Below are 25956 nucleotides of genomic sequence, written 5' to 3' on the forward strand. Positions count from 1 at the left end.
CATCTCATCCTCTGTCATCCCCTTCTCCTCCAGCCCCCAATCCCTCCCAGCATCAGAGTCTTTTCCAATGAGTCAACTCTTCGCATGAGGTGGCCAAAGTACTGGAGTTTCAGCTTTAGCATCATTCCTTCCAAATAAATCCCAGGGCTGATCTCCTTTAGAATGGACTGGTTGGATCTCCTTGCAGTCCAAGGGACTCTCAAGAGTCTTCTCCAACACCAAAAGCATCAATTCTTCGGCGCTCAGCCTTCTTCACAGTCCAACTCTCGCATCCATACATGACCAGTGGAAAAACCATAGCCTTGACTAGATGGACCTTTGTTGGCAAAGTAATGTCTCTGCTTTTCAATATGCTGTCTAGATTGGTTATAACTTTTCTTCCAAGGAGTAAGCGTCTTTTAATTTCATGGCTGCAGTCACCATCTGCATTGATTTTGGAGCCCAAAAAATAAAGTCTGACACTGTTTCCACTGTTTCCTCATAAAAAACTAGGAATAAAGCTACCATATCACCCAACAATCCCACTACTGAGCATATACCCTGAGGGAAACCACAATGGAAAAAGACACATGTACCTCAGTGTTCATTGCAGCACTATTTACAATAACCAAGACATGGAAGCAACCTAGATGTCCATCAACAGACAAACAGATAAAGAAGTTGTGGTACATATATACAATGGAATAGATGAATAGATAAAGAAATTGTGGTACCTATATACAATGAAATATTACTCGGCCATAAGAAAACAAATTTGAGTCCTGGTGAGGTGGAGGAACAGAGAGTGAAGTCAGAAAGAGAACAGCAAATATTGTTTATTAATGCATATATATGAAATCTAGAAAAATGGTACTGATGAACCTATTTTCAGGGCAGGAATAGAGACACAGACATAGAGAATAGATGTGGACACATCAGGGGAAGAAGAGGGTGGGATGAATTGAGAGAGGAGCATGGAAACATATATACTACCATATGTAAAAATAGCCCATGGGAATTTGCTATGTGACACAGGGAGCTCAAACCCAGTGTTCTTTGACAACCTAGAGGGTTGGGATATGCTGGGAGGTGGGAAGGAGGTTCAAGAGGGAGGGAACATATGCATAACTATGGCTGGTTTACATTGATGTACAGAAGAAACCAACACAAACTTTTATAGCAATTATCCTCCAATTAAAAGTAAATTTTAAAAAGCTGATCAACCCTTACCTGGAGCCAGGGGCAAAGGGAAGCAAGGACTGCACACAGACATAAATCTTTAGAAGGTCATGAAAGTGTTCTGGCTTTCAAAACTAGTTATTGAAATGAATAACATAGAATATTATTATCAAATAATTTTTTTCTATTCCGGGACAATTTCATGATCCATATAGAATATTTCTGCATCCAAGAATATGGGTTTTATGGCCAAAGAAGTCATTCTCACTCTGACCATATTTGCATATGCTATATCTCTGCTTTCTCTTTCTACATGTTCACTATTAATCTTTCTCTCTCTGTTCCTTTCTAGAAGCTAGTATAGTTTGTTTAAATGATTTGAAGTTAATTGGTGACTACTCTGCTTGAAAGGTTTATAGAATTATTCTTTACTATCTTAATTTTTTGGCATATTTGCTTAATCCTAGGCCATAGTTTCAGAGAAGGCAATGGCACCCCACTCCAGTACTCTTGCCTGGAAAATCCCATGGACGGAGGAGCCTGGTGGGCTGCAGTTCATGGGATCGCTGAGAGTCGACACGACTGAGTGACTTCACTTTCACTTTTCACTTTCATGCATTGGAGAAAGAAATGGCAACCCACTCCAATGTTCTTGCCTGGAGAATCCCAGGGACAGGGGAGCCTGGTGGGCTGCCGTCTATGGGGTCGCACAGAGTCGGACACGACTGAAGTGACTTAGCAGCAGCAGCAGCAGCAGGCCATAGTTTTTTCTCTTTCTGCCTTGGAAATGAAGGACAATAAATTCCATGAGGGCAGACATCTTTGATTGTTACTTGTATTTCCTTTAGTCTAGGACAATGCCTGAAATATGAGGCAGTCGATATAAATTTTGAATAAAAGAATGAATGAAGCAATTAATGCTCTATATTAGTATCCCTAGAAAGATCGTTAATAGTATTATAAAGAAAATGTAACATGCAAATGCTTTTTCAAATTTGAGAAGTGAGGGGTGGGGGTGGTGTCTGTAACTTCGTTTTCAAGCCAGAAATGACACTGTGATTCCTATTACCATTTCTGTAGCTGACTTATATTGCATTTGAAAGTATAATAGATGAGATAATAGGAAAGATAGACTGATGATTCAGGGTAGAGAGACACAGAGCAGCAGCATCGTGCAGTCCCGTCTGTCTTTGACAGACTGTATTGCAGGCATCCATAGAAAATCAATAGTATGAACTTAGAATTCACTAACTGTCCTCTGAATAGATGCATAAGAAAGATAAATATCAATCTCTAGTAATCAGAGCTATTTAGGGGGAAGCAGAAGTCCCAGCAGTAGAAGGTGCAAGCGGAATAAGATCTAGAGACAGAAATTCAGTCTGTATGACTAGATGACTGTCAATGATGTTGAAGGGTTATAACTATAGTAGTTCCTCAGCGAGGAGGACTCTGAGTCAACAATCAGAAACTGATGTTGTTACCTATAAATTTTTTTGTATTTCGAGTGTGCTTATTTAAGTATATATAATCCTCATTCCTGTGTATACGTCGAGACTTGTCTTATCACAAATTCTTCAAGCGCAGGACCTTAAACTGCAATTCATATGTAAGTGATTTAGTGAGGAGTGATCTCAGGGAAAAACTGTAAGGAGAGAGAGAAGCAAGACAGCCATGAAGAGAAGCCAGATGAACAAGTGGGCTCTGCTGAAGGTGTAGCTTTAGTCTGAAACCACAGGGAGAAGTGGAGCATGAATGGCATGGCAGACTTCTCCTACCGTGTGACAATAGAGTGTTTTTGTCCATTACTTTTTAATACTATATCATTAAGTTGTTGGCTATGGGACACCCTGGGAGTGTACTCCCAGACATTTGCAGTCAGTTACATTCCTTTTATCAAAGAGTAATTCTTGAAAGAATATATTAGCAGCTGGGTCTCAAGTTGATGAAATGTTCACTGGTCTGATAAGGGAGACTGAGGAAAGGCACAAATTATCTACCCAAGAAATCCAAATTTATTTTCTATTCAATTACCTAAACTAGTACACCATATCTGCTAGCCTTGATGTTCTATGTCCATAAGGTTTACTTAATTAAGGGCTTCTTGGATGAGGTAGGATTTATGCTGAACATTTAAAAAATGGGGAAGAGTTTGGGCGAGTAAAGTCAAGAGAAGGAATTTTCAGACAGATAGAATAATGTATAGAATGAAGAAGGTACAGATGTTAATCAGAAGATAATGTTTTGACTAGTTTACATCAAGTGTTGAGGTTCTGAAAGCAGATGTTAGAGAAAAGACGTGGTAGCATGTCAGTTACAAGGTAGTACAGGTGGTGGATGACTTTGCAGGCCAGGCTGATGAGAGGGGAAATTGGGAGGCATTTCTAGATTTTACAAATGACAGTACATTAAAGGGGGGATTTTTTTTTAATTTTTTAAAACTTTAATTGAAAGCTAATTATTTTACAATATTGTGGTGGGTTTTGCCATGCATTCACATGAATCAGCCATGGGTGTACATGTGTTCCCCATCCAGAACCCCCCTCCCACCTCCCTCCCCATCCCATCCCTCAGGTTCATCCCAGTACACCAGCCCTGAGCACCTTGTCTCATGCATCGAACCTGGACTGGCGATCTATTTCACATATGATAATATACATGTTTCAGTGCTATTCTCTCAAATCATCCCACCGTCACCTTCTCCCACAGAGCCTGTTTTTTACATCTGTGTCTCTTTTGCTGTCTTGGATATAGGGTCATCATTACCATCTTTCTAAATTCCACATATATGCATTAATATACTGTATTGGTGTTTTTCTTTCTGACTTACTTCACTCTGTATAATTAGGCTCCAGTTTCATCCACTTCATTAGAACTGATTCAAATGCATTCTTTTTAATAGCTGAGTAGTATTCCATTGTGTATATGTACCATAGCTTTTTATCCATTCATCTGCCAATGGACATCTCGGTTGCTTCCATGTCCTGGCTATTGTAAACAGTGCTGCGATGAATATTGGGGTACACGTGTGTCTTTCAATTCTGGTTTACTCAGTGTGTATGCCCAGCAGTGGGATTACTGGATCATAAGGCAGTTCTATTTCCAGTTTTTTAAGGAATCTCCACACTGTTCTCCATAGTCACTGTACTAGTTTGCATTCCCACCAACAGTGTAAGAGGGTTTAATGGGGGGCGGGATTTAGATGAAAGGGATCTTCCTTCACAGCAAGATCTTCTACTGCAGAGTTGCTTCTGAGAGAGAAATCACAGTACTTGCACTGTGTGTTAATATTCTTCTTATTTATCTTCTTCTAAATGATTCCCTAGACAGTAAGCTTCTCATGGCATGCCATCCCATGTATGGCACAGAGGGATCCTGTGGGGCTTGGAAAGCTTTCAGAAAAAAGAAATGATGTTGTGCAGGAAGGAAAATATCCCCTAGGGAATCATCTAAATCCCAAGATTTATTTTGAATGAATTGATTTTCCCATTACTTCAGTTGCTATTCAGAATTATAACTGCAAACATCACCAAACATTCCCTATGATAGATCAGGATTTAAAAACATTTTTGAGGACATCACATTGGGTGTTAGAGTCACAGAAACACTCCTGGTATCTAAAGCAATAGTCTCAAGAAAATGGTCTCCTGTGGCCAGAGGACTCTCATTAAAAATTTTATGGTATTGAGCTCCACTCTTAAGGAATGGAGAAGACACTACCTTTTATGTCAAGGAGTCTAACGTTGGAGGGACTCATCATAGGCATTCAAAAGGAAAAATTGCCTTAAAATTTATTTCTGAATTATGAAGTATATGAAATCACAGGAAGTAGTGCAGAAAGCCACAACTGAGTTGTAAGACTCTAATATAGACTGTTCTTCCTCCAGTTTAATATCTCATGAATTTAAGACTAGAAAGTGATTTTTTTTATTTTATTGAAGTATAGTAAAGAATAGCAAGGAGAGATAGGAAAGCCTTCCTCAGCGATCAATGAAAAGAAATAGAGGAAAACAATAGAATGGGAAAGACTAGAGATCACTTCAAGAAAATTAGAGATACCAAGGGAAGATTTCATGCAAAGATGGGCTCAATAAAGGACAGAAATGGTATGGACCTAACAGAAGCAGAAGATATTAGGAAGAGGTGGCAAGAATACACAGAAGAACTATACAAAAAAGATCTTCACGACCCAGATAACCACGATGGTGCGATCACTCACCTAGAGCCAGACATCCTGGAATATGACGTCAAGTGGGCCTTAGGAAGTATCACTGCAAACAAAGCTAGTGGAGGTGATGGAATTCCAGTTGAGCTATTTCAAATCCTAAAAGATGATGCTGTGAAAGTGTTGCACCCAATATGCCAGCAAATTTGGAAAACTCAGCAGTGGTCACAGGACTGGAAAAGGTAAGTTTTCATTCCAATCCCAGAGAAAGGCAGTGCCAAAGAATACTCAAACTACCACACAATTGCACTCATTTGACACACTAGTAAAGTAATGCTCAAAATTCTCCAAGCCAGGCTTCAGCAATATGTGAACCATGAACTTCCAGAAGTTCAAGCTGGATTTAGAAAAGGCAGAGGAACCAGAGATCAAATTGCCAACATCCTCTGGATCATCGAAAAAGCAAGAGAGTTCCAGAAAAACATCTATTTCTGCTTTATTGACTATGCCAAAGCCTTTGACTGTGTGGATCACAATAAACTGTGGAAAATTCTGAAAGAGATGGGAATACCAGACCACCTGACCTGCCTCTTGAGAAACCTATATGCAGGTCAGGAAGCAACAGTTAGAACTGGACATGGAACAACAGACTGGTTCCAAATAGGAAAAGGAGTACGTCAAGACTGTATATTGTCATCCTGCTTATTTAACTTATAGGCAGAGTACATCATGGGAAACGCTGGGCTGGAGGAAGCACAAGCTGAAATCAAGATTGCTGGGAGAAATATCAATAACCTCAGATATGCAGATGACACCACCCTTATGGCAGAAAGTGAAGAAGAACTAAAGAGCCTCTTGATGAAAGTGAAAGAGGAGAGTGAATAAGTTGGCTTTGAATTCAACATTCAGAAAACTAAGATCACGGCATCTGGTCCCATCACTTCATGGGAAATAGATGGGGAAACAGTGGAAACAGTGCCTAAATTTATTTTTCTGGGCTCCAAAATCACTGCAGATGGTGACTGCAGCCATGAAATTAAAAGACGCTTACTCCATGGAAGGAAAGTTATGACCAACCTAGACAGCATATTCAAAAGCAGAGACATTACTTTGCCAACAAAGGTCCATCTAGTCAAGGCTGTGGTTTTTCCTGTGGTCATGTATGGATGTGAGAGTTGGACTGTGAAGAAAGCTGAGCTCTCAAGAATGGATGCTTTTGTACTGTGGTGTTGGAGAAGACTCTTGAGAGTCCCATGGACTTCAAGGAGATCCAACCAGTCCATCCTAAAGGAAATCAGTCCTGGATGTTCATTGGAAGGACTGATGTTGAAGCTGAAACTCCAGTATTTTGGCCACCTGATGTGAAGAGCAGACTCATTTGAAAAGACCCTAATGTTGGGAAAGATTGAAGGCAGGAGGAGAAGGGGACAACAGAGGATGAGATGGTTGAATGGCATCACCGACTCAGTGGACATGGGTTTGGATGAACCTCGGGAGTTGGTGATGGACAGGGAGGCCTGGCATGCTGCGGTTCATGGGGTCACAAAGAGTCAGACATGACTGAGCGACTGAACTGAACTGATAGTTGATTTGCAATATTGTGTTAATTTCTGCTATACAGCAAAGTGATTCAGTTCTACATATATATATATTCTTGGGCTTATCACAGGATACTGAATATAGTTTCCCGTGCTATACAGTAGAACTTTGTTGTTTACCTATTCTGGGTATAATAGTTTGCATCTGCTAATCCCAAACCCCCTGTTGGGGAAGAATTGGCAACCACAAGTTTGTTCTCTATGTCTGTGAGTCTGTTTCTGTTTCATAGAGATATTCATTTGTAGCATATTTTAGACTCCACAAGTGAGTGATATCATATGGTATTTGTCTTTCTCTCTCTGACTTACTTTGCTTAGTCTGATAATCTCTAGGTTCATCCATGTTGCTGCAAATGGCATTATTTCTCTCTTTTCTATGGCTCAGTTATATTGATTTGTGTATATGTGTGTGTATGTGTACCCGACTTATTTATCCATTCATCTGTTAATGGATATTTAGTTTGTTTCCATGTCTTGGCTATTATAAATAGTGCTGCTATGAATATAAGAGTGCAAGTGTGTTTTCCAATTATAGTTTTGTCTGGGTATATGCCCAGGAATGGGATTGCTGAATCACATGGCAACTCTATTTTTAGTTTTTGAGGAACCTCCATACTATTTTCCATAGAAGCAGCACCAAGTTACATTCCCACCAACATTAAAGGAGGGTTCCCTTTTCTCCACACCCTCTCCAGCATTTGTTATTTATAGACTTTTTAAATGATGGCCATTCTTACTGATGTGAGGTGGTATCTCATTGTAGTTTTGATTTGCATTTCTTTAGTAATTAGTGATGGTGAGCATCTTTTCATGTATCTTTTGGTTATCTGTATATCTTCTTCGGATAAATGTCTATTTAGGTGTTCTGCCCATTTTCAATTGGGTTGTTTATTTTCTTGTTATTGAAATGTATTAGCTGTTTGTATATTTTGGAAATTAAGCCCTTGTCACTCGCATCATTTGCAAATATTTTCTCCCATTCTAGGGGTTGTTTTTTCATTTTATTTATGGTTCTCTTTACTTTGCAAAAGTTTTTGAGTTTAATTAGGTCCCATTTGTTTATTTTTGCTTTTATATCTATTGACTTGGGAGAATGGCCTAAGAAAACATTGGTACGATTCATGAGACTAGAAAATTATTTTCCTTCTGTAGATTGTGGGAATTTTAGTTTTATTTCTCTATACAAATTAATATTCTGTCTTTTAATGATCATGTACCTGTAGATGTAAATAACATGTTGGGATATATTGAAGAAAATACAGGCATGGATAATCTAGGAATTTTGTCAAGTTTCTATTCCTGGTAGAGTTGGAACCCAGAAAACAGTATTGGGAAAGCGTTGAAGAACTTCAAACAAAGACTAGGATGGCAAACTCAGGGCAAAAGCCATCACAGTAAAGAGAGTAATGCTTGCAAAAAACAAACAGGGGGCTGAAAAGATGGTATAGGCATCTTATCTCCAGTGCCTCCGGGGTGATTAAGAAGAATCCAGATAATGTCATCTTAACATCATCTTCCATCATTACTGTACTACTAGAATAGTATTTTTTTAAAGACCAGAGCTTCACATCAAAATGCAAGAAAATTATGTCAAAAGTTCTCAACCAAAATTAGTGAGAAAGAATATGCAGAGTATATGTACCCTCATATGCTGGAGATTTCCTTTTGGGGGAGATCTGCCAGGAACTTGTTGTAGGTATAGATAGAGATGTACTGTTTTTTTGACACAGCTCCCCTAGAGAGTCTAATGTGTCTCTTAGTAGATAACCGCTGTTGTAGGTCAAGTGTGATTTGATTTTACAGTAAATTTTCTAACTTGAGAAAATGCTGGTCTCATCCTCTTAGATTCTATCTACTGGCATTTTCAGAAGTCTGTTGGATTTTTCACCATCGTTATTTCCATTAAGAGAGTACATATAAAACTTCCATACAGCATTCACATGCTAGGTGACAAGATTCTTAAAACCTATTTAGAAAGCAGCCAATTACTTTAGTATAAATACAATAAATTTTAAATAAACCAAAAATAAATTATAGAGTAATTAGTAAATGCCCCCAAATAACAAACATAAGAGGCTTTCTGGTGAAGAACGAATTCCATTTTTTCCTACAGTCACTGAAATAACCTTACCAAAAGCCTACATTTACTAGACTTAGGCTGTCTAATGGGGATGCAAAATTTTGAAACTGGTCTCCACCTGTCTAGTATATGAGTTAAACTTTAAAAAAAGAAACAGAAGGGGGAGAAGAAGAAAGGGAGGGGAACCCTGTCTCAAGAAAATGGAATGTGACTTTGGGAGAAGTCACTAACCAAACTAGGGAAACTGGGTAGACTTCTGTGGGAAGCATTCCAAAGTTTTTCCTTTTTGAGTGGGGAGGGGTTAGGGTTAGTAGAAAAGTGCCATTTAGTGATTCATTAGAAATGCTAGACCTTTAGCTGACAAAAAAGGAAGGGCATTGCAGGTTAGAGAAAATAATTTGTGCAAAGTAGAAACCATGAAGGATGTATGATGTTTGGGAAACAGGGGAATGTTCCGTTTATGGACAATTACTGAACCAAACTTGAGTCTTCTAGTCTGCCAGCAGTAAAGCCAACATGCTGACACCAGGTGAAGAAAAGTATGGTGTTGATTGCAAGTGTCCAATGTGGGGTCAAGCAATAAGAATGGGCAGCTCATACTCAGAGGATCTGAACTCTGATGGTTCCAGGAAGGCTCTTTAAAGACAAGGCAAGAGAGAGGGTCGCAGAGTGCGTGATCAGCTTGTGCACAACCTTCTGATTGGAGGTGGTGAGGTAATAAGGCGATGTTTCATCAGCCTTCTGATTCCTACCCTTCTGGGTCTATGTGCTGCTCCTCTGCATGCAGTTAACTTCTTCCCTCTGGTGGGAGCTTTAGTATTTGCAAAACAACTCAAGGATGAAGCTCAGAAAAATATCTGTAGCTCCTGAGGAGGAACTAAAAATCCTTGACTCTGTGTTATTATGCTTGTCATAAACTATTATTATTTTATCTTGCTTGACTCTTTTGTTTCTGCATTTTCATACTTCTCTGATTAAATTTGCTCTTTGAAACTCAAGGAAGGCCTAGGAGCCTAGGTTTTTCTACAAACAAGAGGCAGGTGGAGGAAAAGGTGGGAGTCTGACCCTAGGGAAACCCTGCAGGGTCCTGCTCAGTTTCAGTGGCAGGAAATGAGGCTGCAGATAAGACCTTGAATGCTGTGCTAGGGCATTTACAGTGACGCAGGCCTTCATATCAGCTAGCCACGCAAATGGGTCTCCAGACACTCTGCAGACTCTTGCTGTGTCTGTTATACATGTACATGGACTGGCTGCATCACCTTGGTAAAGTAAGTAACTCTCTAGGCCATTCTTTCTTCACTACAAACATGGTCATAATAATAGCACTTATCTCTCAGGATAGCCATAAGGGTATATGAGATGGTATAACTGAAGCATGCAACGAGGTTTAGAAGCTATCAGAATTCTCTAGTGTATAAGCAAAGGCTAGCTAAAGCATGTTGAAAATGAGAAGATGTAGCTTGATTGTAAATTTGATATAGAAAAAGTGGTAGGAGGTGGAGGTCAGGTCTGGAAGAGGCAGGGGCAAAAATCCAAATACATGACAGAGTAGAATGCAGGAGACATAGTTTAGTCAGAATTCTGGAATCTAGAAAATGTGGGTGACAAGAGAGGATGAGGAATCAAGTCATTCAGGCTAGGGCCTGAAAACTGAGTAAAAGTCTAACACAGTAAGAGGAGGGGCTGCCGAGGAGCCAGAGGAAACACCACTTGCAAAGGCACAGCTACATGAAGGATCACCATGTGTTTGCAGAAAGACAGGACTATTGTCTGATGTGGGTGTAGGGGGCAGAGAGGGATGTGGTGGAAACAGAGCCAGGAGCAATGTCTAGGGATCCGTTTGTGATGAGCATCAAATATCCTCTTGGGGTGCTTGAATTTCCTCCCACAGTAGTGTGCAGCTAGTCACTGTTTTTGACCGAATCAGTGACTTAATATATCCTGTATTCAGAAATCCAACGTCTGGTATGACAGTGATTTTTTTTATTGTATCATAAACATTTCGGATATTGTATTATGAGACTCTGGGTCATATTCAATCCTCTTTAGGAGGAAGTCCCCCTGTTGAGGTGTCACTGCAACTACTCGGGTTGTGTGTGTGTTCAGCTTCCTGCTGAGCACCACTGACACAGCTCTGACAAAGATGGAGTGCTGACTTCCCCTGCCTCCTTGCAATGAGTAAGATGGAGGCTCAGCTCCTCCCACTGCCCTGCTGTCTTTTCCCCAGCAGTGATCTGATGCTGACTATCTAGGTAAGGCCAGCACCTTGTTGAGCCCTATTGTCCCTAGAGAAGTGGAGAGCTGGTTCACACTGCTCTGTAGTTGCAGCAGGGTAGAAGCTCATCTCCTCCCTACTTACGAATAGGGCTCCCACTTAGGAGTAGGATTGGATATAGGCGAGCAGAGGACCATTAGCCCCACCTCACACTCCCTCCCTACCTCTTATTGCTGCCAAATAACAGGGGAGGCTCATTTCTCCCCGTGCCCCACTGAGCATGCCCTGGCAAGGGAATCAGACAGTGGGTAGGATGAAGGTCAGTTCCCTTCTTGGCCCCACCGACACTGAGGGTAGGGAGGCAGGTGTGATTTTTCCATCAGTGTTTATCTAGAGTGGGGCACATATTACCAGAAGATTCTCTGTTCTCTTGAGGCTGCTCTTTTCCTTATCCTCTGACTAAAAGGAATAGGATTTTCTTGGAGCATTTTTCATCTGTGTCTCTTGGCAGTTTGGGGAGGCAGCACCCTCTCCAGGGTATACAGAAGCAATACGGAAATACAGGGACTCAAACTGTGTTGTTCCTCAAGTCTCAAAGTCCTAGAGTCTTCCTTCTTCTTTGTCCTTTTTAGAGTCTCCCTATGCTTGTTTGTTGGGTTGCATCCAGGATTATTTTTAGCAATAAGAGGGAGGACCTAAAGGGAATAGAGCTTCACTTTCAACGGAACCAGAAGTCTATGCCTTCAAACATTTATCAGTGTTTATCCACTTTCTGGGACTTTCCTAGCAGTCATGCTTCCAATGCCAGGAGCATGTGTTCAATCCCTGGGCGGAGGACTAAGGTCCCACATGCTGCATGGTGCAGCCATATATACCTTCTTATTTTGTGCCAGAAATTTGGTCTAATACGAGTTAGGCTAACATATTCAGCTACAGAAGTTTGCACATTTACTTTGAACAGAGAGTTGGCTAGAATGAAATGTGTCAAAGTCAAATGAGAGTCCTCTAGTGGTAAAATATTCTCAAAGAGCCCCTCATTCTGCCCCTCCAGAAAGAGTATGTGCCTTAAGAGAAATCAGATTAATAAGAGGATATTCATGACCTTGAGCTTTTGCTTAATCTTTATATGCATCAGTAACATCCTCTGTAAAATATACATTGGGGAAAAAAAGTTTGTTATTCTGAGGATTAATTGGGTTAATACTTGTAAATCACCGGGAATAGTAACTGGAAAGTAGTAAATAGTCTCATACCATTAGTTCCTTTGTTAATACTCTTGCCACTGCTACTATTACTAACATTTGACTTCTACATTTTCTAACTCTCCTACCATGAGGAGACATAAGGGAGACATTATTCAGCAGAGGTTGGCTACAAAAATTTCACTAAACTAGCCTGGAATTCTAGTTGCCAAAATGAGTTAAACATTGTCAAGGCAGTGACATGATTGTGGTGAGCAAGGGGTTGTGTAAAACCCTGTCAGAGTTTTAATAGGATCAGACATAAACATTCAATCACTTGAATCAGGCTGACATTCAACAGATTAAAAGGCAACATAGTCAGTGGTTCATGCTACAGCAAAAGCTTTATTCAACCATCTGTTCATTTTTATTTTTTCATTTGGAATGTGCATTTATGCTTGCAATGTTCCAAGGATTGTGTGGAAATTAGATGCATGGGGAAAGGAGAAAGACATTGGAATGTCTATATACAACTTCTAATATTTTGGAGAAAATATATGCTTAATCTGTAACTGCAAGTGCACTGAGCATTCTGAAGAAAATATGCAGGTTTCTGTGGGGAGATAATAGGTGTACTTATTTGGTCTGAAGTCTTAAGAAGATTTCCAAAAAGGATGAGAAAAACACTTAGGTTAGTACCTATGGTTTAAGTGGGTATTACCCTGATAAGGGGAAAAAATGCATTCAGGTAGAGTTACTGCATTTGAGAGGGTCCTGAGGCAGAAAATAATATGGACTTGCTTAAGGATTTAAAAGACCAATTTATTTATTTTCTAGGATTTGAGTGTTTGAAGACTGAGAGAAGAGTAATAAAGAAAAATAAAATGGGCCACATTCAAGATTTTTTTTTGCCTTTAGTAGATAGATGATAGATAGGTAGACAGATAAAAATGATCTATTTTAAGGAGTTAGCTTACATGATTGTGGAAACTGTCAATTCCAAAATCAACAGGCAGTCCAACAGACTGAAAATTCTGGTAAGAGTTGAAGGCATAGTCTTGAAATCAAAGGCAGACTGAAAACAGAGTCCCTCTTTTCCAAGAGAGCTCAGTTTTTTCCCTCTTAAGGCTTTCAACTGATTAAACAAAGGACATTCACATAATGGAGGATAATCTACTTTACTCGGGTCTTTTGATATAAATATTCAGTTCAGTTCAGTCGCTCAGTCGTGTCCGACTCTTTGCGACCCCGTGAATCACAGCACGCCAGGCCTCCCTGTCCATCACCAACTCCCGGAGTTCACTCAAACTCACATCCATCGAATCGGTGCTGCCATCCAGCCATCTCATCCTCTGGCATCCCCTTCTCCTCCTGCCCCCAATCCCTCCCAGTATCAGGGTCTTTTCCAATGAATCAACTCTTCGCATGAGGTGGCCAAAGTATTGGAGTTTCAGCTTTAGCATCATTCTTTCCAAAGAACACCCAGGACCAATCTCCTTCATCCATATATAAAAATACCTTCATGGCAACATCTGGACTGGTGTTTGACCAAACAACTGGTCACTCAAATAAACACATAAAATTAGCTATCTCAGGAGTATTACTGTAAAATGTATAAATTGATTGCTGGAAATAGAGCTGCTGACAGTGAAAGTAAAGAGAAATAGAAAAATCTAGGACTCAGAATATAAATACTTGGTAGTTAAATGTAGGTGTCTGAAAGTGAAGAAAAGAAATCAATTCAGGTTTCTGAATCAATCAATATGTTGATTGAATGATGGTGCTCCTTATTGAGGTATGGAACATTGGAGGGGAGCAAGTTGGAGGTATAAGGATATAATTAGTTTAGTTTCAGATAATTTGTGCTTGAGAGTCAACAAACAAAAATATTTCTATCTGAAGCTTTAGAAGACAGGGAAAGAGAAATAGATATGATAGTCATCAGTATATACAGATACATTTCACAGGGGAAACACAGTCTAGTTCGCTCAAGCTTTCTTAGTAGGATGTCCATCTGACTATGAACACTCCCTAGGAATTAAAGAGTTTGCCTACTTACTCCCTAGGAATTCAGAAACCCTGCTTATCTTATACGGAAAAGTCACCTGTTTTGACCTGAAAGAAGAATTCACAGTTGGTTTGGACAGGGGCATCTCATCCTATTTTTTAATGGGTCCTCTATGACTAGGCTGGCACCAGAGATCAAGAACACAGACCAGAATTTATGGGTTCAAAAGTCCCACTGCTAGAAGGTAAACTTCCTGCAAGAAGAAAGTCTCCAGCAGTTTTACTGTCTGGTTCTACTTGGTCATCTCCCCATAGAATGTATTTAGTCATTTCTGTAATTATCATGCTTATTTCATGGTAAGCTGCTGTTGAAGATGGACACAGTCTGAAAGGTTTGAAAGTACAAAACCCCTAACTTACAGCAGAGAAGCTCTTTTGAAAAGGTATGAATACAATTTTGAAAGAATTTTTAGCATATCAAGTGTTTTTTACATAGGAACAAATATGTTTGTTATGATAACTTCAATTTTGCTTTATTAAAGAGAACTTACTATTAGCCTCTGATTAATAATTTGGTCTCAGAAATTCCACCTTCTACCTTCACCAAGAAGCTCCACATTGGCTAATTACATATGGACCATCATATTTAGAGCACAACTACTCAATTTCTTTTTATTATTATATTTATGGTATTTTATTATATCAATTCCTACAAAACAACAGACTTCACTAAGAAAGTATTTTTCTGCCAAGCTCTCTTCAGAGCCCCCTTAATCTCATTGTTCCTGAGGCTGTAGATGAGGGGGTTCAACATGGGGATCACCACCATGTAGAACACAGACACCACCTTGTTCTGGTCAGTTGAGTAGCTGGACTTGGGCATCACGTAAATGAACATGATGGTCCCATAGAACAGAGTGACTGCTATGAGGTGGGACGTGCAGGTGGAGAAGGCTTTGTGGCACCCCTCGGTGGAGTGCATCTTCAGGATGGTGATGAGGATGTAGATGTAGGATACAGCTATAACAACTGCTGTGACCACAATGATGGAGCCAGCTGTAAATGAGGTGACAACTGCAGGGATACTAATGTCAGAACAGGAGAGTTCGACCAAAGGAGCAAAATCGCAGAAAAAATGATTGACTCGATTTGGTCCACAGAAAAGTAAAAAATAGAAGGAAATAGTAAAGGAGGAAGCATCAAAAAAACCACCTATATAAGCCACTATGAGTAACTGGACACAGACTTGTGTGGACATTTTGGTGGAATAAAGCAGTGGGCTGCAGATTGCTATGAAGCGATCATATGCCATGGCAGCCAAAAGGATGCACTCAGTTGACCCGAAGAAAACAGCTGAACCAAGCTGGATGGCACATCCAGGATAGGAGATGGTATTTTTCTCCACCAGGAAGTTTACAAGCATATTGGGTGTAACAGAAGATGAATAGCCCACATCAGCAATGGCCAAGTGGCTCAGGAAAAAATACATAGGATGATGGAGCTGAGACGAGATTCTGATAAGAATGATTGTGCTGAGATTCCCACATATGGTCACCAGGTAGATACAGAGGATGATCATGAAGAGGATGATTCGAAGGACTGGATCATTTGTTAAGCCCAGTAAAATGAATCCTGTCATTGTAGTATCATTCCTCTGCCACAGGGAATCCATGAGATAAGGTAGCTGCTACCAAAATGAACCTATGATGAAACACTGCATTAAAGAAATTGTAAATTCAGTGGTTCCATTTTCATGAATACATATAGAAGTTATTATAAACAAATAAATTATTCAAGCTAAGCTTGGATTTTTTAACTTTAGATTCTACGTTTTATACATGTGTGTCTTCTATATTTAAAAAATTGTTTTTAGTAAAAACACTTAAAAAAAAACTGGCTTCAAATAATGTAGATTCTTTCCCTCTATATTTAATATTGATAAAATGTACTTAAGAGACTTTAAAGCTAAAGATTTAAAAAATTAAGACATGAGAAGAGCAAAAAGGAATGATCAGTATAACAAAGATTAAAATGTATAAATACATATAGGATTATGTTAAGGGAACTCAATAGCTAATATTTACGAAATGCTTAACAAATGATGGGCACAATATTAAGAGTTTTATATATTAAGTTCTATTTTTAGTTTCCATGAAATAATATTAAGTACTTTTATTTTTAGAAGAAGAAACTGACTTTGATAATGTTAAGAAACTTACCTAAGTTTATACAACAAGTGGTAGAATCAAAATGTGGATTTCAGGTAGTTTGAAACCAGTACATTCCTTTAGAAACTACACTCTAAATGAAATTAAACAATACTTAAGATGAAGTCATATCTCTTGGATAAGGATGGATAACAAATTACCTTTCCACTTTCTGACAGCTAATGTATAAACAAGGTGCCTAGTCACAACATTTACATTTTCTATCAATAAAACAGGACCATGTTTTTGAAAAGAGAAATACAATAGAAGAAATAAAGATAAATTTCAAATTGAAGTTATGGATGGGGTCTGTGTTGTGTTCAGTCACTGAGTCACGTCCAACTCTGTGCAGCCCCATGGACTGTAGCCCACCAGGCTCCTTTGCCCATGGAGTACTGTGAAACAAAATAATGTTAGGTTCGACACGATATACAGCTGAATACAATTACAGCCTGAAAAGTTTACCCAGCTTCATCCAGTGAGTGCCCAGGTTGCAAATCATCTCCAGATTTTCTGGATTCATTTTGTTGACTTTGTCCAAAGTCTCTGGTTGCCTGTCAGTTAAAGTCTACAGAGCAATAAACAAAGGAAATCTAAATATCCACAAGATATTTAAAAACAGTAAATCTGCAAAGTGTCTCAAAGCTAGTGAATCTGTTAGTTTAATGACTGAATGCCAAGTGTAGATAGTGTCAAAAGACCATGTGAGCTTCTGATCTTATTGGTGGAAAATGATGAATCCTAGTACCTTGAATTATGCCTGTTTATACACATTAAATAGACTATAGAAACTTTGGTTAATTCAGCTAATGTTACTTGCTAGCTGACTGCTGGATTACCTCTGCCCGAGCACAGATGCAACTTGTGAGTACAGATGCAACTTTAGGGTAAAATATTCTCAAACGGTAAATGAAACTCAGTACAACAGATTAATTCACAAAGCAAAGTCTTACCTCTTGAAATTTGTTCATTTATAGCAATAAATTCAGAGTTATTGTTATATAGCAGCCATCCTGTCTTTTATTATCACTTGTCTTTAGGGATAAATCTCTGAAGATTTTAGAGATTCAAATGTGAATTCAAAAGCACCAGAGGTCATTATTACATTCTCAAGTGAGTATGAAACAATTTACTTCAAATAAAAACAAGTAATCTTTAAGGTTTCTGTCAATTCTGAACTAATCATTTCTTTTTATCAGATTTTTGTACACTTTCAACTGGTAGTTAGTGAAAGTGAAGTCGCTCAGTCATGTCTGATTCTTAATGAATTATCTTAAAGCTAAATATTGATTATAAGTTTACTTTGTTTAAGGTCGAGTAATACTAAACATGTGAAGAGCTGACTCATTGGAAAAGACCTTGATGCTGGGAGGGATTGGGGGCAGGAGGAGAAGGGGATGACAGAGGATGAGGTGTCTGGATTGCATCACCGACTCGATGGACATGAGTTTGGGTGAACTCCGGGAGTTGGTGATGGACAGGGAGGCCTGGCGTGCTGCAATTCATGGGGTCGCAAAGAGTCGGACACGTGCAATTCATGGGGTCGCAAAGAGTCAGACACGACTGAGCGACTGAACTGAATACTAAACATCGAATATTAAGTAGTAACCTTAGCCTGGGGCAAGTACACAAGAAGGTCAGTCTTATGAGTAGGGTGTAGGTGAGGCAGACACTGATCCAACAGAGGATGTACAGAGAACAAGAGAACAGCTATCTTGAGTGCCCTGACCATTCAAGATTTGAGGTGGTATCTCATTGTAGTTTTACTTTGCACGTTCCTGATGATTAATGATATTAAGCACCTTTTCATAATGCTGTTGGCTATTTGTATATCTTCTGTGGAGAAATGCCTATTCATTCCTTTAATGACATTTTAATCAAGTTATTTCATTTTATTTTTCTACTGATTTATGTACTTAGTCACTCAGTCATGTTCGACTTTTTGTGACCCCATGAACTATAGCCCTCCAGGTTCCTCTGTCCATGGGGATTCTCCAGGCAAGAATACTGGAGTGGGTTGCCATGCCCTTCTCCAGGGATTCTTTCCAATCCAGGGATCAAACCCAGGTCTCTTGCATTACAGGCAGATTCCTTAGCAACTGAGCCACCAGGGAAGTGCTCTGATTTATGATTTCCTTATAATATTTGGTACATTATCAGATATATGGTTAGCAAGCATTTCTCCCACTCCATAGGTTGCCTTTTCATTTTATTGATTGATAATGTGATACACTACATTAATAGAATGCAGGATAAAAATTGTATCATCTCCATAGATGCAGAAAAAGCATTCACAAAATTCAACATCTTTTCATGATCTAAAACTCTCAACAAATTATGTATGGAAGCAATGTAGCTCAACATAATGAAAGGTTACATATGACAAGCCCACAGCTAAAATCATACTCACCAGTGAAAAACTGAAAGCTTTTCCTCTAATATCAGGAAAAAGTCAAGGATGCCTATTCATACCAATTCCTTTCAACTTATAATCCTTTAAGTTCTATCAAGAGAAATTAGACAAAATTTAAAACATAAATTTTAAAAGGCATCCAAATTGAAAAGGAAAATGTAAAATTGTCTCTATTTTCAGGTGGTGTGACCTTATATGTGGAAAATACTAGAGACTCCACAAAAAATCTGTTAGAATTAATGTTAATTTAGTAAAGTTTCAAGATATAAAATCAACATACAAAAATCAGCTGCCTTCCATGCCTCACAGACACTAGTGGTCTTGTCTTGGCTTGTCCTTCCACGTGAAAGTGGTCCTTTCCTTTTGCCACCAGCTGTTGAGTACTAATTAATTACATAGAGACGTCAGGTGAGCTTGGCTGAGATCGGTGGCTGGTTTCTGATGACTATGTGACAGTTTTGTCAAGTTTATTGTTCCATTTTGGACAGAGAACTAATAAATACCACCAAATATGAAAAAAAAAAATCAGTTGCCTTTGTATATACTGGGAAAAGAAACAGCCTGGAAGCCTTACAAAACAATGGGGCATACTGTATGATTCCATTTGTATGAAATTCTAGAACCTGCAAAACTAAGCCTGGGTGAAAAAAAATCATCAGAATAATGAATACCCCTATATGGGGGATCTCCGACTAACTTGAGAGTATGGGGAATGGGGAATGGGGAAATTTCCTGGGCTGATGTAGTGTTCTATATGATGAGAGGTGTTTGAGTTACACAGCTTAATGTATTCACCAATATATATTGATTATATACTTAAGATTAGCATATTTCACTTTATGTAAATTTCTGTAAAATTGCATAAAGCATAACTTGTAACAAGTATTGAACTCTAGTTATTGATATGAGTAAAACAGTACTTATGAGGAAGTGTACTGATACCTGTAATTTTCTTTGACATGTGTCATAAAATCAGATGAACTAATAGATGGATAAAGTACAAGAAGATGAGACAAACCAAAGATAATAAAATATTAATGGATGGCATAATGTGTCTCCCAAAATAAAGATAGCAGTAATTCCGGTTTCAGATGCTCTTCCAGAACTTTGTCACTGCCCCATCAAGAGTTTGAATCTATGTAAATGTCCTAAAACTAGATAGTACTTCAAAGATGTCTGAATGAAAAGAATGCAGTGCAAGTGCAATAGAGAATAAAAGGTGGTATGGTGTCCACTTGGCTCTCATGAAATGCTCACCTACAGAACCCATCACCATGCACATGCAGAAATGCTGAATCCCCATTTAAGATCTTAGACAACAGCCAGTATAAGCAGCCAGATCTGATAATGAACAAGATAGCCAATGTTTCTATTATCCCTGTTGAGCCATGTCTACATGAATTTAGTTAAGTCCACTAAGTTTTGTGGTATGTTTATTATCGAGTTCAAGCTTGCTATGCTCACTGCATGACAGGCCAATATATCTGTATGACATGTCAATAAAGAGACAAGGTGTTGAGGCAAGGAATATGGCTTTATTTGGAAAGCTGGCTGACCAAGAAGATGGTAGACTAATGTCTCAAAACAACCATCTTGTTGGGGGGTGGTCTAGATGCCAGATTCTTCTCAAAATAACCATCTTGTAGGGAGCCTAGATGCCAGAGAGAGTAGGATGAGTTGAGAAAGTAAAGTAAAAAGGCCATTATCTTGCAAATATCTCCTGGAATGGCCAACCTTGGGGAGGGGATGTATTAATCTCTTTATTCTTATAATTAGTCAAAGCTTTGATTTTCCAGTAGTCATGTATGGATGTGAGAGTTAGACTATAAAGAAAGCTGAGTGCTGAAGAATTGATGCTTTTGAACTGTGGTGCTGGAGAAGACTCTTGAGAGTCCCTTGGACTGCAAGGAGATCCAACCAGTCTATCCTAAAGGAAATCAGTCCCAAATATTCATTGGAAGGACTGATGCTGAAGCTGAAACTCCAATACTTTGGCCACCTGATGAGAAGAACTGACTCATTTGAAAAGATCCTGATGCTAGGAAAGATTGAAGGCGTGAGGAGAAGGGGACAACAGAGGATGAGATGGTTGGATGGCATCACTGATTCAATGGACATGAGTTTGAGCAAGCTCCAGGAGTTGGTGATGGAAAGGGAGGCCTGGTGTGCTGCAGTCCATGGGGTCACAAAGAGTTGGACATGACTAAGCAACTGAACTGAACTAATTCTTATAGTCATTCACAGGTGGGCAGGGTCAGATTATCTCCCTGTGAGCCAAACAAAGGCACTTTTAGTTTAACAATCACACAAAGAGAATCTTGCTGTGATTTATGTCAAAGAGTGTACTGCTTATGTTTTTCTCTAATGTTCAGTTCAGTTCAGTCGCTTAGTCATGTCTAACTCTTTGCAACCGCATGAATTGCAACACGCCAAATGCTCAGCCATTTAAAAATAAAAGAACAAATTTGAGTCAGTTCTAGTGAGGTAGATGAACCTAGAACCTGTTTTACAGAGTGAAGTAAGTCAGAAAGAGAAAAACAAGTATTCCATATTAACACGTGTGTATGGAATCTAGAAAAATAGAACTGATGAGCCTATTTGCTGGGAAGGAATGAAGAGGCAACTATAGAGAACAGTCTTATGGACCCAGTGGGGGAAGGAGAGAGTGGGACGAATGGAGAAAGTAGCATAAAGATACATATAATACATATGTAAAATAGATAACTGGTGATATGTTACTGTATAACACAAGGAGTCCAGCCAGGCACTCTAGGATGACTTAGAGGAGTGGAGTGGGAGGAGGGGAAAGAGGCTCAAGGGGGAGATAATTATGGCTGATTTGCATTGTTGTATGGCAGAAACCATCACAACGTTTTAAAGCAATTTTACTCCAATTAAAAATTTTTTAAAATTATAATTAAAAAATCAGTCAGGAGGAAGAACAGGGTTCCCTGAAGCAGACATTAGGTATGATTATAGTAACAAAAAAAGCAAAAAACAAAGGCTAAAATCAGTGAAACAGATCCGTCATGGAGTCAGAATTGGCTCTTCCCTGCAACTCTTTCTTATACAACAGTAGATACTACAAATTCTCTAGGTAGTGTATATACAAATGCTAAGAGTATAATTTTTTCAGAATGACTTTATGTCTTCAAAATTTCATGAAGTACTGGAAAAAATTTTGAATGGCACTGCAGTAAATGGAGATTTCAATTACAATGGATTTTCCTCTTCAGCAAGGCCTTCTAGAGAAGATTTACTTCATGAGAATGCTGTCACCAGAATAATTTTGTGTGTTCTTTTTCTTTTCCATCTTTCTTCTGACTGATTCCCGAGGCAATACCCTACATGATTGGCCTCTCCCTAGCGTTGTATATAGAACAGAATGCCTGTGGGTCTTGGTATTAAGAAGGACTTAAAAAAAATATATGATATAATCATCCACATTCCAAAATATATTTGAAGAAGTTGAATTTCAGTTACTTGATTTTTTTTTCAAACAAATAAGAACATACTTTATTGAATAATCAAGATGCTACCTCAGAATAAAAACAATGTTTTGTGAATTTCACAATGAGTTCTGGGTCCACAGAGAACAATCTTCCTGGTATTTAATGGAAAGGAAGGAACTCCCAAGTAGTGTCAAGGGGCAATGGTCTCAGGTGACCATAGAATTCTTATTAGAATGTGCATGAAACTTAGCTCCAGCCATGAGGAATAGAGAAGACTCCACAATATTATTATAAGACACTTTGTAATTTCAGGTATAGAGTTAATGCATCACAGACATTCAAAGGGCAAAGTGGCCTAAAAATTTACCCCTAAATGATGTTAGAAAAAAAACTGTAGAAAGATGTGAGTGAGCCATGACTTCCTCATTCAACTTAATGTTTTCTTCTTTTTAACAGATTGGCAGTGATTCCTCTTTGGCATTAAGGTAGGATTTTATTTTATATTTTTATTTTCCGTAAACATTGTGCTCTATCCACTAATAATAAATAAGTAGATGTATGTGTTAATAGAAGATACTGAAAATACTAAGAGTTAAATTGGACTGGAGATAAATACTGTTGTTTTGCTATTCTACATGGACAACAGCAATGAGAGAAGGTTAGAAAGCTGCAAACTGAGAACAGTTTGCAAACTTGAGACCAAAGTGAAGTGTGCGGAGAAAGACTAACTTCACACAGCCAACTCAGCAGAAGAGTAGGTACCACATTACAAGACCGCGTGTGAACAGGTCAGTATTGCTGAGCACCTACACATGATGTTTTAGTAAATGAACTAGCAGGAACTGGGTACTTATCATCTGATAGGTCTATATGTGCAACATTGTCACTGGGCAAGGAGGTATATTTAAGGCCATTTACAGAGGAGAGAAGCGCTCATTAGGGACTTTGAACTATGCTCTTTTGTAAGTAATAGAAGCAGAGGTTGGATTTGATCACAAGCCTTTCTAACTTCTCTATCAACTATCCCTTTACAAAAATACACTCCTGTATAATTCTAGATCTAATCTCAAGGCTAATTAAGTGATTTCATTCTATCAATACAGTTAATCAGGAAAGAGTAAAGAAAAACATGGATAAAATCCCTATGTCATTTCCATTATTTAATTGTAAATTTTACTGTAAACCATTGGCAATTGAATTTTTTGTGTTTTCCTCCTGCATCTCCATTTTTCCTTTGGCTACACAGTATGGCCATTTGGCTTCATAATTAAATGTGATTTATGTAACACAACAAGCATTCCTTTGGTGGGTCTAATATATAGGCTTATTGAAAGAAGCAAGGAAATAAATTTTCATCTATCTACAAAAGTCATTTATAACTAGAAAAAGCATAAGCATCATGAAACTTGAATTGTGTAAATTTTGTTAAATTTTCTATCAAAATGCATATCTATTACTCAATAAAGCATACTCCTTGATCTTCTCATTTAAAATATTGGTATCTTTCCTGAAAATTATAGAAAAACTGATTCAAAGTTGACTTTCATTTTAGTTGGGTTGGAAGAAAGTTAAATGCATTTTTCTAAAGACTTGATGGTAAATATTTACTGTTTCTCCAGCTTTCAATGCTACCCCATGAACAGAAATTAAGTGGAACTGCCAGAAAATTCCTCTAGTTCAGCCTGGAAGGGAACGATGAGTGACATACTGGTTCCAGTAGCCCCCAGGCTGGCTATGGTTTTGATGTACCTCTTGGGAGTTATATTGGTTTACAGGGTCCATTGTCCAGGATTTTGATATGGTGATGAAACAAGAGAGTCTGAAAGGTAACTTAAGAAAGAACCTTAAAATTTCTGCAAGTCTCACTGCCATCCCAAAGAAATTAAGACTTACTAAATCCGCTAGATTTCTCTGCAAGGATGGGTAATGGACAAACTGCGAAATTGGTTTTTCAGGTAAATAAATCAGTTTTGTCCCTTTATGTCTATAGAAGTGGTCTAGCCCAAGGAGGATAAATTTATCACAAAATGCTGGGCCAGAAAAGAACTCCTTCAAATTCTGTCCCTTGGAGAGTGACCAGAAATAATGGGAATATTGTCATATTGACATGTTTTAAATCACTAGCTCCCTTGAGTGTTATGAGAAAAGTAGGTTTTATGAATGTAAATGGAAAAAGGAAGTAACAGAGTCACAGTGGGAGTTTATCAAACCCTGGACATGCCAACTTTTTTCTAGTTTTTTTTTTTTTTCTCTCTTCTTGGAAAGACCTAACAGAAACTTGGGATGGATGTGAGTGAGGTCATGTAACTTTCAAGAAGGCTCCCTTGGTGATTCTGATATGCTCCCTTACCATAGGAGCATGTGTGTGTGTGTGTGCTAAGTTGCTTCAGTTGTATCAGACTCTTTGCGACCCCATGGACTATAGCCCACCAGGCTCCTCTATCCATGGGATTCTCCAGGCAAGAAAACAAGTGGGTTGCCATGCCCTCCCCCAGGGGATCTTCCCAACCCGGGGATCAAACCTGCTATTTATTCTATGTCTCCTGCATTGGCAGGTGGGTTCTTTACCACTAATGCCACCAGGAGCAGTTATGGCAACTGTGTCTTATTTGATGCCACAGAAAGTGAAGTACATTGTCCAGGTCAGAAAGCAATAATCCTTTTTGCTTTGTTCCAAGCAAACCATTCCTAGAATTTAGAGGGATTTGGGGGCATGGGGCCAAGGTAGAATATGAAATATACTTTATTCATTAAACAGGCATATATTAAATAGTTTTGTATGTTTTTTTTCTTTGCTGAGTCTTGCATTTATTTAACTAATTTCATTTCTAATTCCCTATTATTTTGCTTGTCTTTTTAAACATTAAACTATAGTTTATTTACAATATTGAGTTAGTTCCAGGTGTACAGCTTCAGATTCTTTCCCATTATGAGTTACTGCAAGATACTGAATATAATTCTCTGTGTTATACAGTAGGTCTTTGTGTTTATCTATTTTTATATATAATAGTGTGTATCTGTTAATCCCAAACTCCTAATTTATTCCTCCCTTTTTGGCTACCATAAGTTTGTTTTCTGTGCCTATACCTGTGAGTCTATTTTTTTTTTCATAAATAGTTCATTTGTATCTTTTAAAAAAATTCTACCTGTAAGTGATATCATATGATATTTGTCTCTTTTTTTGGACATGCTTTATTTATTTCTTTATGGCTGCACTGGGTCTTTATTTATTTCTTTATGGCTGCACTGGTCTTTGTTGCTGTACGCAGGATTTCTCTAGCTGTGGAGAGTGGAGCTACTCTCTAGTCGCGGTTTCTCAATGCAGCGGCTTCTCTTGTAGAGCACAGGGCTCAGTGGTTGTGACTTGCTGGCTCCAGGGTGCATGGGCTTCAGTAGCTGTGGCACAGGGGCTCATTAGTTGTGGTTCACAGGCCCTAGAGTGTGCAGGCTTATGTAGCTGTGGTACATGGGCTCAGTAGTTGC

At 38.7% G+C, this 25956-nt stretch overlaps 1 protein-coding gene and 1 pseudogene across 2 annotated transcripts in view; one reads left to right on the top strand and one right to left on the bottom strand.

Moving 5' to 3' along the window:
- Positions 1-25956, top strand: part of OVCH2 (ovochymase 2) — a 276389-nt gene that overhangs the window by 163643 nt on the left and 86790 nt on the right. For both annotated transcript variants that reach the window (XM_086340230.1, XM_086340232.1), the window contains one exon: positions 22930-22958. In XM_086340230.1, coding sequence (XP_086196356.1) covers positions 22930-22958 — 29 coding nt within the window. The remainder of the gene's footprint in view (positions 1-22929; positions 22959-25956) is intronic.
- On the bottom strand, positions 15047-16079 carry LOC147357817 (olfactory receptor 5P76-like; annotated as a pseudogene).

This window comes from Bos grunniens, chromosome 15 (assembly GCF_055505025.1).
Source record: "Bos grunniens cultivar Pamir isolate PY7600 chromosome 15, Bosgru_T2T1.0, whole genome shotgun sequence".
In the NCBI taxonomy this organism is placed as follows: Eukaryota; Metazoa; Chordata; class Mammalia; order Artiodactyla; family Bovidae; genus Bos; species Bos grunniens.